At 42.1% G+C, this 15,292-nt stretch overlaps 1 protein-coding gene across 6 annotated transcripts in view; it reads left to right on the top strand.

The window, feature by feature from the left end:
- Nucleotides 1-15,292, top strand: part of ttll7 (tubulin tyrosine ligase-like family, member 7) — a 68,121-nt gene that overhangs the window by 1,926 nt on the left and 50,903 nt on the right. For all 6 annotated transcript variants that reach the window (XM_076725878.1, XM_076725879.1, XM_076725875.1 and 3 more), the window contains exons 2-7: nt 4,691-5,091; nt 5,490-5,621; nt 7,590-7,711; nt 10,461-10,528; nt 10,828-10,986; nt 14,969-15,185. In XM_076725878.1, coding sequence (XP_076581993.1) covers nt 5,067-5,091; nt 5,490-5,621; nt 7,590-7,711; nt 10,461-10,528; nt 10,828-10,986; nt 14,969-15,185 — 723 coding nt within the window. In that variant the 5' untranslated portion in view covers nt 4,691-5,066. The remainder of the gene's footprint in view (nt 1-4,690; nt 5,092-5,489; nt 5,622-7,589; nt 7,712-10,460; nt 10,529-10,827; nt 10,987-14,968; nt 15,186-15,292) is intronic.

Here is a 15,292-nt window from a genome sequence, read left to right as displayed (position 1 = left end):
TGTAAAGCTTGCTTTGTTGGAACAGTGCGGCGGTTTTGAACAAGCATTTAATGTGCAAATTCTAGCAACCTCAAGTTATTTGCCCCAGTTACACAAAATAAGGTCAGGCAGGACTGTAGTTAATATAAATGTTTAATAGCATCTACAATATTTCTGTAGATTCTCTCTGATAAAGTTAAGCTTAACGCTCAGCTGTTTGTTGGTGTATTTCAGTACCCCGTGGGCTGACAGCTCCCACACTTGTTCCTCCTCATATCTGGAAGAAGGCACGAAGCCCGAGTTGGGTCACTGGTTTGAGCTAATTTTAGACCCACTGGCAATTCTAAACCAACTACTTTCCTGTGAGAGTGGTTCACAAAGTCAGCTATCATTTTTCCTGGGAGGACAGTGTTGCAGTGGTGGTCAAATAGATAATGATATAAATAGAAATAGTTTTTAGAAAAAGGATCTTGCAAGTGTCCTGTATGTTTCAGATCTTGAAGGTGCACAGATTGACTTTGGGCATTGTGCCTTTTAAGTGTAAGAAAATGTCAAGTGCAAAGGGTTTCTACTATTTATATGACAAAAGGTCCATTTTCTGCTTTGTTTACATTTGTTTTTCAGTCAGGGATGTGTAATATGGTCGTACACATCTCCATTCGGAGCCAGTGTCTCTGCCCTTTTACCCTGAGGTCCCTGCACTGCTGTAATGGCAAGACGGGGACATGCATGTACAGAAAAGAACTTTTGTCCGCAAATCCTTTGCTTTCAGCATAATGTGAGGCTAAGTGGTGATTCCTCTCTATTGATTCTGAATTTGACGACTGCTTTCAAGACGTAGTTTCATGTAAGGCAGGGAGAACATAAAACAAACCCCTCAGGGACGTACTGCTGGTTGTTGAAGGGACTGGTGTAATTGGTGTGACAACGCCTGTCATGAATAAACAGTCTCCTGCTTCGGTTCAGCTTTTCCTTTGGCAGACTTCTTGTAAAGCTATTTGTACTGTCTTTTTGGATTTGCTTTTGATATAAAAGGGGATACCATATTTTTTTGAAAGGCCATTCCCTTATGATAGTGAGACAATATCCGTGTGAAGATGAATTTCTTGGTAGAGTTTTGAACTAGAACCACTTTTTTTTTTCCTGATATTATTTCAGGAAATGTTTTTAATGTAGACTAAATGCTGCAAACAAAATGCTTGCTCCTGAGACAGAACATGTTTAGAGTAACGTGACACACACATGAACAACTTCTGCTGTATAATTAGGGGAAAATTCTGCATATCAATGCCCTGAAAGACAGCCATGCATTCAGAGGCTGTGAAACACAGAGTGATGCAGCTGAGCAGCATGAAGAGCTGACTCTTTACAATGGAGCCTTTCTGTGTTGTGTGTGGCAAAGGGGAAGGGAATGAGCTCACCATTTCTGCCCATTCAGCTCCGCTCTGCTGTGGTGGTCCTCTGGCTCACTCTGTTGGACAAAATGTGTTATTACACTAGAGGATTAACAGTGGACAGTACTTAGTGGATGGGATTTAGTTAAGATTTTGTCGTTAATACTTCACTCAAGGATTAATTTGTGACGATGCCAGCTGTAGAATATATTGTCAAGTAATGCTTACAAAGACTAAACCTTGTTTTGTGGATATTCTCACGTTATATACAAAATTTTATGACAAGTAACCAGTTGTTTGATGGAAACTACAAAGAGGGGAAAAAAAGAAACATGTAAGGACAGCAGCTCACAGATGCTTCAGCATAATACAGTATACTATACAAGACGTATTGTAAATGTCATTATTTTCTATTCATATTTAGCATATTTTGTCTCTGTTACTGTACTGTCTGTATTTGAAGATAGTATCTTTTCTATTTTATTAGACAGGAATGATTAAAAGTACTGAAGTGCAAGGAAGGGTATGACGTGTGACAGTGGCCACTGAGCTTAATTAAAACCTGTCTCACAACAGGATGTCCTGCTCGCAGCCCTCTATGAGTCAGTAATAACAGTTACCGTAACCTGGCGTCTGCTTTCATTGAAATGCCACTTCTATCGTGTGAATGCAAATAAAAGTAGGCCATCTTGGGGTTGATAACCACCACCATCGCTATGACAAATGAGCAAAATGTAACAGCCACTTTTTGCTGGGTCAGTGCGATAAGGGCCTCAGCTCTGACCTTATGGTGGTCAGGCAAACACGCCACGATAGAAATCTGACATTTTACTCTATGAGACAGAAAGTTTATGAATGATCAGATATTTGAAAACTGAATTTCTGTTTGTGAATGTGCTTCTCTTTCAGTTATTATGGCAGCATGACTTATAAGTTTTTAGTCCAAATTTAATGCAAAAATATTAGCACTAGGGATATTAAACAATGTGGTTCACACCATAAACAATTATCAATATTGAGATAAATAGCAACATTAAGCATTCTGTTTAATTTAGTAGTGTGTACTGTACTTGAAAATAATTAAGATGCTGATATTCAGTGTAACACAAAAAGCAACTGATCCTTAAATTATGAAGATTAATTGTCCCGCGATATTGTGCAGAATAATTAAGAATAACATCACAGCCCTTGTCTGTGGATGATTGTGAGTATTTCCCAGTTCCTTTCGTTACAGTATGTATGTGTGCTCTTGTCCTATGTGTGTTTGTAGGTGTTTAGTTGCATTATATGTGCTTGTCAGATCCCCTCTTGTTCCTGAGGGTTTACATGACACCAAGGTCCAGCGCTCCTATAGATTAGTTACCTGGCTCCTGTTCAGAGAACCAGTACACCACTGGGAGGTGGGGGCAGGTTGTCATCAGCACGGCTTGCTTCACTTTATCACTCTGACTCTTTGTTGTTGCTCCCCCCCCTCTGTGCTGATCTCATTCCAGTCTCTGTCCTCCCCAGGATCAATGTCTTGTGCTTACCGCAGGCAGGCCAAGAGGCTGACAGTGAAGAGTACTGAGTGATCAAGTAATGCGACTGGATTGTTTCCCCAATCTAATTTGTCCAGAGGATGCTGATTGAATCGATAGGGTTGCTTTTCAAGTCTGTCTGCGTGCATATTTTCTGATGTGTATCTGTGTACATTTACACCTACACATCTGTGTGTGCGTGGACAGTAAACATTGGTAGATAGGCAATGGGCTTTTCACTATATTCTCACCACTAGAGGCTACTGTTGATCTCTTTATGAAATGCAAAGGAGGCACCGCAAGCCAATGTGCTGTAGATGTATCTGGTGTATATTACCTGTGATTTATAGTTTGTGTGGTTATATCTGTTACTCTACTTCATGGATGTGATACCTTGCATCTCTTTGAGCCAACAGTCTTGCGGTTATTTTTCTTCTGCAAAACTAGAACATCTCGATGAGGATTTTTGATTTTGATTTTTTCAACCACAGGAAGAGGCTGAGCAGGAAATGGCCTTGCATGAGTGCGATATCATACAGACGTCACCATGGTTTCCCCCTGAGTTTTGAACATGCAACAGTTAATATTTGGCATCATCTGGAAAACACTGAAAACGAGATTAGAATTCCGACAAACAAGGCAGTTTTAAACACTTTCTGAGGCAGTGGGTTTTTAGCTTGTGACATCTGAAATACTGCCTTGCAACACATTGCCTGTATTTATGGGTTGTGATGAGGATGACAAAAAAGAGTGTTATATTTTCTCTTATTTAATGTAAATAATTTTTAGAGACTTGATAAGGTGAAATATCCAGTAACAAGAAAAGATCAGAGTAACATAGATAATCTTGCGAACCGTTCTGGAAGGGGGCTGCTTCCAGGCCCACAGTGCATTAGTATGGATCACTCAAAATCTAGCAGCTATTTGATTTGTGAGCAGCTGGAATCGTTCCAAGCATGCTGTAAATTGGGGAAACAGTTTATAGCTTGCTAGTCCATCACTGGATGGAGTAACACAAATTGAGAGCTTTGGGCAATTTGGAGTCTGCAGTCCACCTGAATGCTGCTTTGCCTTTGAAAATGGGAAGAATCTAGAGCATCTGGACACAAGAGCCCAAAGTGACAAAAGGAGAACATGCAAACCCCACAACACAGACTCAAGCACAGTCCTGTTTTACTGTGAAGGAACAGTGCTTACCACTCACTATACTGCCCCAGCCAACGCAAAATTAAATGTGACTGGACATCTCAACAATGGTGTATTGCATCCAAAAGTGGTTTGAAGACACACTCTCAGACCACAGCCAAACAATAACAGGATTTGGCTGATGACTGGTGTTAATTTCCCACACTGTTCATAGCCCGAAGCTTCCTTTTAACAAACCACTGTAAAGATGCCATCTGTTTGAATGAAGTCACCTCTCAGCCATACAATGAAACCCAGCTGGCACAGACACGAGGCACAATGAGAAGCTGCAAACCCTTAACTTGACAACCACATTAATATTTCACAATGGTTCCGTGGAATACAAATTAGTCCAGCGGACATCACGCAGCTTTAGATTATTTCATTAGTAGTACTGCAGTGTCAGAGCTGTACAGAGTTCTCACTGAACTGTTACGCTCAGTGTCAGATTGACTGATGTAGCCTGTGATAGGCCTGTGTTGCTGCTGCTTTACATCAAAAGCATGTCCAATGCAGTGCAGTGAGAAAATGTACACAGACCCTCTGAGCAGTCAGCCTACTACTACTACTACTGTTCTGCAGCTGTAAAATATCTTTTTTTCTTCTCCTCTACAGGCATTCCCATCCATCCCTCTGTCCACCCCCTCTCTCCCTGTCTCCTCTCGGGGCTGTAAATAAGCTGGGGCTGTGTAGACCCTTGAGAGGCCCTCCCCCTCCCACTCTTCCCTTCCACTGCTACCCCCTTCCAACTCCCCTGCCCACTCAGACTCTACTGCTGCTCTTTATGCTGCTGAAAGGCGCCAGGGAGATGCTCAGATGATCCATTGGACCATCCCGAACTACATCGTCCACACAGCCCAAGACAGGGAAGACTAACTAGTGCAAGTGTGAGAGAGCCCTTGGAGGGTGCTGTGAGTACCCTGCGAGGTCCACCCGCCCCTCAAGCCTGGCAGAAAGCTTGGCTTGCCCCTTCACTCCTCCAGCCCCTGAGATGCCCTCCCCTCCCAATGAAGGAGGTGAGTAAGAGAGGTCCAGCTTTCTCCAGACTGATAGGGTCATTCTGTTAGATGGTGTATGCACACTATGGCACTCAGAAGCACACACACACCTGGCCACCTGCTCATATACAGTATGTGCCTGCCTGCCAGCTCATCAGTGCTATTCTCTCCTGCACAGGGCCACACATGCACACTCTCTCTCTCTCACACACACAGATTATGATAAAAGGATCATGATGCATGCAGCTATAACAGACTAGAATTCTAATTCATTTACACCCTAGCTCCATAAACAAACCTCACTAAATCCCCTGAAGAAATGAGGAAAATATATTAGAATACTCCTGCTCCCCTCCCAGTCCGGAGCACAAGCTGTGACTGTATCTAGTTTTGTTGTATGCTGTCTCCTCCTCCAGAGGATCAAGGAGCGTCCCCCGTGAACGGGCCATCTGTGGGCTCCTACCAGAGCAGTGGAAAGAGGAAGGTGCGCACCAAAAAGAAGAAAGGCACCATCACAGCCAATGTCGCTGGCACCAAATATGAGATTGGTACGGTAACATATTACTAATGATATTAAAACACTTTTGAAGTTGCGGGAATGAATACAACGCATAAAAATGTTCAATAAAGATTTTAGACATGATTAACAACAGGCTTAAAAAGGGAGGTAAAACATACATGCCACAGAAATGTCAGTCTGCAAAGATATTTTCTGATGAAAGAGTTCATCTTAATGGAGGAGCTAGTGGAGGATGAAAAGAGGCTGTCTTTGAGATGGCTGATGAAATCCTTTCATTGATATACATTATCTGAGTATTGATGTTTTTTGTTGGAAAAACAAGGGAGTTGTCTGAAATGATTAAGCAGTAGCTCAAGTGGTTATAGTTTCAGATTCAGTTGTAGGATTAGTATTATGTATTTTTTTCTCACATATTACTTTCATATACATGTTGGATGCAGTGCTAATTTTATGTCAGATCTAGCTACATTGTATATACAGTAAAACAAAGCCTCAGATTTCAAGCTTATGAATGTATATTTTGATTTTTACATGAGTGATGAAGACCAACATTTTGGGTGGTTCTGCAGGTGAGATCAGTGCACTGTGACACAGTGAACTGCATATTGATTTTGGAAACAGCTCTTAGTAATGCTCAGTCGGTCCCTCAAAACACCACAAATCCTATCACAGTCGTCTTAACAATAAAATCTAATTTGCTGTGGTGGATTGTTTGAAGGAGGTCTTTGTTATTTAATGTCTTAAATGAAACCTAATAGAGTTTCAGCGCAGCCGAACAGTTCACACGGAGACAGCTCGGCCTTATGTACGTACATAAATCTTTATTGAGGTAATTTAACTTGGCAGTGAGGTTTTTTGTGAAGGGCCAAAAGAGCATAGTAAGCATTCCTCACATGTTCAGTATATTGTGTGGCAGCACAGCTCTCAAGGGTGAACTACAACCTATGAAACTAAGGAGTCAGCAGCAGCAAGTAGAAGTTGGGGGCTGCCGGGATCCTGTAGGTAGATGGGAGTCTAGCTGTGAGTCAGTTTGCTAGCTGTGACGAGACCCTCACAGTGGCCATTCTGAGGGTAGTGTAGGGCTATTTTGAAGGAAAATTAACACTAAGGGCCAGACAGATGGTCCGCTTTTTGCTGTTACCTTTTTTGCAGCTGTCTTTTTTTGCTTCAGAATTGATGGTATTACAGGTAAAGGTTAAAGGTGAAGGAATATGGTATTTGCTTCACACCCACAGAGAAGGGAGTGTAAACTCTGGTCTTAAGGATGTCTGTTAGGTGGGATGGGAAAGAAAGGGTTGATTATAGCTTCGTACTCAAAGACCCTACTGGTAACTGTAAGCATAGACCTGCCGTGATGTAAACCCTCCATGTTCCTGTTAGCAAAACACTGTCAGCCTCTGCTGAAGTAATAGATGGATGAAGTTACATCGGAAACACCTTTTTCCCATTCAAGTGCCATCATGCAACATTAGGCAAGCCTTCTCCAGGTTTGTGAAGGCTTTCAAGAAATTAATTAATACCTCGTTTCGTTAGGGCATATGAATTTTTCATTACTCACTGAATAATGAATAGTTGTCGGATTAATGTCCAAATGGGCTTGCCACCTATCTCTCATACTACGGGCTTTCCAGTGGGATTTGAATGCATTACAGACAATTAATTTATCTTTTTGAAGAGAGGCATTACGATTGGCTGCTCTGCAACCATTCCATGAATGGTAAATATTGCTGTGAGCTTTTTGATAGATTATCTCCAGGAGTCATTTCTCTCTTAATTTATGCAAAAACGGAATTTAAGCCGAGCAAAATGTTTGAGTGAAACATTGATCTGTAAAGTAGAAATGTTTGATTGCGGGTCCAAGTCACACTTTGCATCTATATGTTGTTTTGTCATCATGAATATTGATACTCAAAGTCAGCATATAAAGTGTATGTAAATGACTGCATGCCTCATTCTGTTAGTGGAACACAATCCAATGTGAGTGTTTTTTTCCTAGTTCGTATAGTCATCAATGAGATGGACTTCATCAAGACCCGGGATGAGGACGAGACTGCCAACCTCATCTGGAATGACTCAGCTGTGCAGCACGAGAAAATCGCTGAGCTCAGGAATTATCAGGTACACTGCGTGGCTACCATGTCACATCAGCACACCTTGTATGGTAGCCTAGAGGTTAGAGAGGAGAGCTTAAGAATAAGGGTGTCAGATCCAATTTCTGCACTGAACAGGAAAATCTGGATGTTAACCTTTATGGTATGCTCCATAAAGCTGCTCGGTGGCCAGCAGCCAAAGACCATGATAGTGATCAGCTGCCAGTGGATGTATGTAACTGGAAGTTTTGAGGAGCAGATCTGAAAAAAGATCATATGTGTTCAGTGGCCTTTAAAGCTAAACCAGACGTTAAAACCAAAGTAACCTGCTTCTAATAGTGTACAGCACTTGCTGGTAAGGTGAGGAAGGATTTCCCCAAGGATTCCTCAAGAGAAACAGTGACAGAGATGCCTCAGAAGTTAAAAAGTGCAGTGCTGCAGAAGAAAGGGATTTAAAGGATGAAATGAACATGACAGATACTTTAACTCTCCTGTGCTTGGAGAGTTTTTATCTAAAGGATTTTTCTATATATAAAAGCAAATTCTTTCCTTCGAATACTCCTTAGGTGAGTTGGATACGAACTTATGACAGCAAGAAGCTTCCCTAGATACGTTTTTTTACACTCTTGTGGAGAGAATAAACCACTGTGATGCAGGCCTTTAAATATTTGAAATATTTTGCACTGAGATGTTTAGAAATCTGAATTGTAATAATTGGTTTGGAGGAAAAAGCAATTACATCTTAAACGATTCCCTGTTACCAGGTATCACAGTCATTGTGGCATACACATAAGTATGCTGCTGGCTAACCTCAGCAGTCAGCACATGCCTGCAAAGTGGTTTGTCAATAATTAAGACAATAAATACTCTTCATAATTGATACCTGTATATGTGAAAATTTAAAAATAATTGAAGTCAAGCCTATTTTTCTGTCCCACACGACATAAAACTTTCACCGATAACTGACCTTGTGAAATTTCAGTTCAAATGAAGATGATTAAAACAACCAATGTAGACGATGAAAAAAAAATCCTTCTGAGGATTCTGGGTTATTACAATATTTTTTATATTTGTTGCTCACAATTATAACAGTATACATAAGGTATCATATGTGCTCACAGTGTACTGAAATGGAACGGTTTTCATCAAGACCATGGCTCAGGTTGCTGAACCTGATGAACCTAATCAGTGTCTGTATAATGTGGTATCTCTGAGTCCAACTTGGCCACTACAGCTGCAGACTATTGGGTGTTGGCATACCACCCTGCCTTACAATACGTTTTTCTACGTGTCTCCAGTACAAGTAAAGGAATAGGTAACGGAAAATATAAGAGAAAAAAGAGATTAGAGTAGATGGAAAGGGGATGGTGTACGGAGGAGTTTGGAACAGATGAGTCAGAGTTGGGAAAAGCAACAGAAAGTGTAGAATATTCATATTAAATATAGTAAATGTCAGAATTAAATTGAATAGAAAGAAGGGAAAATAAGTGCACATGGACGGAAGACTGAATATGCCCATCTATTGTTTTTCAGACCCTGGGTGGTAAAAGGGAGACAGCAAATAGGAGAGAAAGGTGTACAGGGTGAGAGGGAACAACAGAGCTTACACAGAGACTGATGAGAAGATTGACAGGCAGACTGACAAGTTGTGAGCAGCGGGGGGTGGGAGGGTCAGGTTTCAGATGTCACTGGTGATGTTGACAAGATGGGTCCAAACAACAAGAGTTGCTCTGGGTTGTGTGTACAAGTCTGAGAGTAATCTTACCTCCATATGACCTCCCGGTCCTGCTGAGTGAACTTGCTGCTGCTGCCGCTGCGAGCGTTAGCCATCCATCTTCCTGAGTGCTTATTTGATTAGACTGGGCACTAATGATTGATTAAATCACAAGCTAGTAAGAGTATGGCTTGTTAGGACAGGGGCAGCAAGAGTTCAGCTAAGTAGATTGAATATTACAAATACTGTAACAGCTTTAATGTGTAGCAATGTGGCTAATGTTTCACATGGAAGTGGTGATTTGCTGTCAATTGTTTTCACTTGCTCTCTCGTGCTGCTGCGGTGTTTCATGAGATAATTTCTCAGTAGAAAAGTAGAGGTCTCTCAACAATTGGTTTTGATTTCCCCTCACAAGCCACGTCGTCTCGCGGCATTGGCATAATTGTGCAATCTCTTCCGAATCCCTAATTACGTCTGTCTCGTTTGGATAATAATCACGGGATCCTTTTACACTCTGCGTTCTTTTTTTCCTCCCTCTCCTCTTTCTCTCCCTCTTTTAATTTTTTCCTTTTTTCCGTTTAGTGATGTACTGTGAGAGTTTGCTGTCAAGTTTCAGTTCATACGAGCCTAATTAACACCCCTGTTCAGGCTCATTTGGTCAAAGAATACAGCAAACCCAGATTTTTCCTTTACCCCCCACCCCCCTTTCGGCGCATTCAAAGCAATTCATTCAACTGTCACTGCAGGAGCTTGCGATGCAGAACCAATTACCTCGGCCCCTCGGAGTTGAGATTGATCGTTTTTTTTTTTTTTTTTCTCGGCTCTTCCCTCCCCAACCTTTAAGTAGTATAAAAAAAAACCCACGGTAAACTAAATAAGGGTTGAGAAAGGTCTCAGCGTCACCTTTTTGTTTTGAGTCCGTAATTGGGCATAAATGTCAGAACATTGTAAGCTCACTTCAGGTTGCTGCCTTTAATGTGCTCATTTTTATGAAGGGGTGGGGGTGGAATTGAGTGGCGTAATGGCCCTAACAACATTATTATGTCTGCCTGTCCCTCTGCAGAGAATTAACCATTTCCCTGGCATGGGCGAAATCTGCCGGAAAGACTGCCTAGCAAGAAACATGTCCAAGTAAGTTGTCTATCTCTCTTAACACATATGACAGCACTTTGGTTCAGTTGCAAAATCAAGAGTATTTCAAAGCTCAGTGTTCAGCCAGCTGGCACTCTATGAAGTTAGAACTGGGTGCTTATAGCGCTCCACCATAACAAGCCAAATAAGTGGAAGATACTGCTGTGAAAGCACAAAATTAATTCTTACTGTAATCAAAATGCAGCTTGTACTTTAAAAAGTACAAAACTCCAGATGATTCTCACAGTGTAAAATGTTGTCACCTTACTCCTACACACACCCTTTCTTTGTTTCTCCAGAATGATCAAGTGCCAGCCTCAAGAGTACAGCTTCATACCCAAAACCTGGATCTTCCCTGCCGAGTACACTCAGTTCCAGAACTACGTCAAGGAGCTACGCAGGAAACGCAAGCAGAAGACCTTTATCGTCAAACCTGCCAATGGGGCCATGGGTCACGGGTAGGTCAGAGGCCAGAAAGCGCCCCGGAACAATGTGACACATCGACTATAAGAGGGAGCCAGGGCAAGAGAGGGAGAAGGAGAGAGTCACTGAAGCAGAGGATAGAAAGCAAGAGAGTGAGTGAGTGGTGGAGGAAATTAGCAGTAGAGCAAATAGAGGACAAGCACAACAAAACAAGGCAATAAGAGGTTTGTGACCCTGACATGGGTGTCTATGGAAATAGCATTATGGCTGGGACCAGATTGAGTATTTGTGCTGAGAGGGTGTGGTGAATCTCATTGTTGGCCTCATTGTCCTCGATGGTCACACTCTCCATAAATCAGAGGTTATCGCTGCTAGTGGAGGACACACACACACGGACGGACACACACACACACACACACACACACACACACACACACACACACACACACACACACACACACACACACACACACACAATCCCTGGCAGTTACTGTAGTTCCTTCCCTGAAGGTCTCTGCATGTGATTATTGGATTCCTTTATGAGGCACCATCAGCAGGGACCAGTCAGACTAGAAAATGGACCAAGATGGCTGCTGCAGGGGGACTCTGTCTCTCAATAGCATCTGATGAGCAGGCTGTGGTACCTGAATGCATATTTCATACTTGCAGTCCCAATGGGGGACAGCCATCTCAGGTGTTATGTTTTCACTGTCATGACAGTTGCTGTCATGAAGTGTTTAGAGAAACCCTGTTTTTTTCTGAACTGTAAGCATGGTGACATGCTTTATTAGGTAAACCTATATTTTCTTAAGGAGTCAGATATAAAAATCATTGCACCTCTCATGAAGCTTCAACTTTTCTTTTATAAGGTGTTACTAATATTCTGTCCACCTAATGTGTGTAAATAGGGTGGACAAAAGATTGCAACCCAATATTTTCCAAAGAGTTGAACTGACACAGTGTCAAATAAAACCCTGGACGTTATAAGCCTGGGTGAGCTTGAGAGTGGTGTTGATTTTAAAGCTCCTTTGCTTGGAGAAGAGCTCATTCAGCTGGCTAGGTCATCTAGAAAGAAAGCTCCCTGGCTTTAGGAGGTACCCGTGACTGGAGCAGAGCCGCGACACCCTGGAGGAATAACATCTTCCTCCCAAGAGGAGTTGATGAAAATTAGGAAGCGCCCTGAGGACATTTGGGCTTTTTGCCATCACAACACTGACCAGGTTAAGTGACTCAAAAATGGATGAATGCAGCAGTTCAGTTAATATTCAAGAAGTGGTCAACAACACAAGTATTGTAAGTATTGTGTCAAAAATAATCCCAGTGACTGATTCTAATGTTTAATTGGCCCTCGAGACAGAATTCTCTTCAGCTCCAATGCGACCTGTGAGGAGGTCAAGGACAAGACTAAAAAGCCAAGTGATTTATTTCAAGTTGAAAGATTCAAGTGTTTGATTTTAGGTCTGTTTCTAAAAGACAGGCCAAACTGTGAAAATGATGATTTGGTCAAAATAAAGGGCCCTCTGAAAAGAATCTGATTTTGCTTTGCACGCTGCACATCGCTTTCTTGAGCACCTCAGAATACACTGAAACTGCTCAGATTGCGAAACATTTATCAAAGATTCCTTTTGCTTTATTCTTGGAAAATGTGATCCCTGAAGTGCATATATGAAGAAATACTTCAGAGTGTATTCATCACTGGCACCAATAGGTGGGGATATTGAAGTACAAATAGCTCAGTGTGCTTCACCTCACCCTCTAATTCTCTTTGAATTTGTCCTTTCTGGTATAATGTGAGCATTACTTATAACTCCATGCTGCACTAAGCCCTTATTTATTAAAGAATAAAAGGCAGCAAAGGCTGAATTATTGCAATACATTAAGAATATGAAAGATGATGAGTTTAGCTCGTCCAGTCAACGGCGGGCGGCTCACAAGATTAGATTTTTCTCAATTTTTTGTGCATGGTGTGACGCGGCAGGAAATTAAGTTATATCTACCCCCTGTAATTTATTTTTCCGTCGGCCAACTAAATGAAGTTATTGTTTGTGTCTGAAGCGCAGCTTGTTATAAGGGAAACAAAATAAAAGCGCGTGCGGGGCTTAAAAAGGCGAGATCCCCTCCGGTGCCAAATTAAATAGGCAGGGGAGAGTGGGCTGTGATTATCTGACACCACAGCTCATCAATCATGTCGTCTTCTCCTCAGCTACTCCTCCTCGGCTAACTAACACCGTTAACCCTGTCCTCATCATTCAGCTTGCTGTCTGCCTGTTAGGAGGGCCCCTCGCATTGTCGGTCAGGCTTCAATCAACTTCTCCCTGTTCTTTTCTGTTCAAGTACTGTGATAAGCAGGCCATAGAGGTGCTTGTCTGTAATAAGGCAGTATTTTAGGTGGCGGGAGCATGTGGCGATGACGAGCGATTTATAAACCTGAAAGTAACAACAACATTACACTAAAGCAGATCTACAAGCTGGCAAGGTCTTTATCAAACCTCTGAAGGGAGGACTGCTGAACTGAGACCTTATTTCATCATAATCTGAAAAGCAATAAATGGATCCCAGTCCAGATTTACACTTGGAAGCTCATCAACAATGCTCCAGTGTCTTTACTTCGTTAGAGTCACCGAGCAGGTGGATTCTTTGGTTAAAGTAAAACAGCATAAACTGCACTCCTACGATTACAGAAGCCACAAAGCAGGCCGATGTTTGACCTCTGGTGGCTTGGTGCCACAGTATCTCAATACTTCAAACTGTACTTTGTGAACAATCAAGTCTTTACATTTTGGCCAGATATTTTGTTTGTGTATGTGGTATGCCTGCTTGTATAGTGGAGCCTTCCAACCTGTGCATGTAAGCAATTTAGGACAAGTCTGCCTTGACTATGAATGATGGTGACACAGGTCAGTTGCAATGCTTGTACATAGTGGGAGATTGTTTAACAACGACCCCTCACCCTCCCTGCATGCATACATACATCCACACACATATGGACAGATACACACATTTTCACATTCACAAAGTTTTGAAAATTTTGCCCCTCACCCTCATGTGCATGGTGACATAGATGCACACACAACTAACATAACTCATTCTTTAGTCCAGCTAGCAATGGCCTGCGTACTATAAGGTCTGAGTGCCACTGACATGAGACCAAAGCAAATGAATTAGAGTGGAGGTTGAAAGGGAGCACAATGTCTGCTCCTATTAACCTGCCCACAGCTGAAAGTCCCTGCAACAGCATTTGATGTACTGTGCCATTCAGCGAAGTTGGACTTGAGAAAATCACAATGCTCTCCAGATGCTGGCAGAGTACTGCTGAGACAAGCCAGCGTCTGTATTGTACCTGTCTGTTTTTTGTACATTTATTTTTCTACTGTTTTATTTACATGGCCAGGTAATTAACAGAGTAACAAAAAATTTGGAACGTTAGATGCCTCACAGAGCCAAACAGCTTGTCCTGCTCAAGCTATGCCTGAGGAATGCTGAGTGCGTTCATTTCAGCGATGTTTCTGTAGCAGTGGAAGGTCAAACAAACACCATCAGGGCGCCATGGCTCTAACCCTTTCATTCTGAAAGGCCAAACATCTTTGACTCATTCGGAGGACACATCTTCTGCCTCTGATTGCATTCATTGCTCCTGTAGAACATCATAAGTACCATCCTTTGCTTTAAAAAAAAACAGGCAGGGCAAAGTTATTCTTGGGATGTGAAGATTGAAAGTATCAGCATAAGAGACAGATGTGGCACCCCAGAAATATGCCCCCAACTTTTCCCGATGACTTTGAAATGAAATATTGTGTTGAAAGCCATAAAATCTGTATACTGTTTGGCTCGATTTTTTTGCTTCAACACGTATATAAGACAGTGCCAATGTCATCAGTCATGTTCACGGTCCCTGCTATGCTCCCATCTATCATTTTTTTAATTATCTTTTTTGTCTTTACTATGCCATATTTTATTATGCTGGTGACGACACCCCAATTTCCCCCCCGAGGATTAATAAAGTTTCTGTCTATCCAGGATCTCACTTATCCGTAACTGTGAGAAGCTGCCAGCCCAGGAGCACTTTATCGTTCAGGAGTACCTGGACAAGCCCTTCCTGATGGAGGGCTACAAGTTTGACCTGCGCATCTACATCCTTGTCACTTCCTGCGACCCACTTCGCATTTTTCTCTACAACGACGGCCTGGTTCGCATGGGCACAGAGAAGTACCACGCACCCAGCGAGGCCAACCTGGTGAGTCAAAGAAAATATTACTACAAATAATAATGATAGTAGCCCTTATTTGTGTAGCCCCTTTCAAAGCAAAGTTACTTTGTGCTTCACAAAAGCTTTGTCTGTGT

The sequence above is a fragment of the Chaetodon auriga genome, chromosome 3 (assembly GCF_051107435.1).
Source record: "Chaetodon auriga isolate fChaAug3 chromosome 3, fChaAug3.hap1, whole genome shotgun sequence".
NCBI classification, from domain to species: domain Eukaryota; kingdom Metazoa; phylum Chordata; class Actinopteri; order Chaetodontiformes; family Chaetodontidae; genus Chaetodon; species Chaetodon auriga.
The sequence above is the reverse complement of the archived record's forward strand: the minus strand, read 5'-3'. Positions and strand labels throughout refer to the sequence as shown.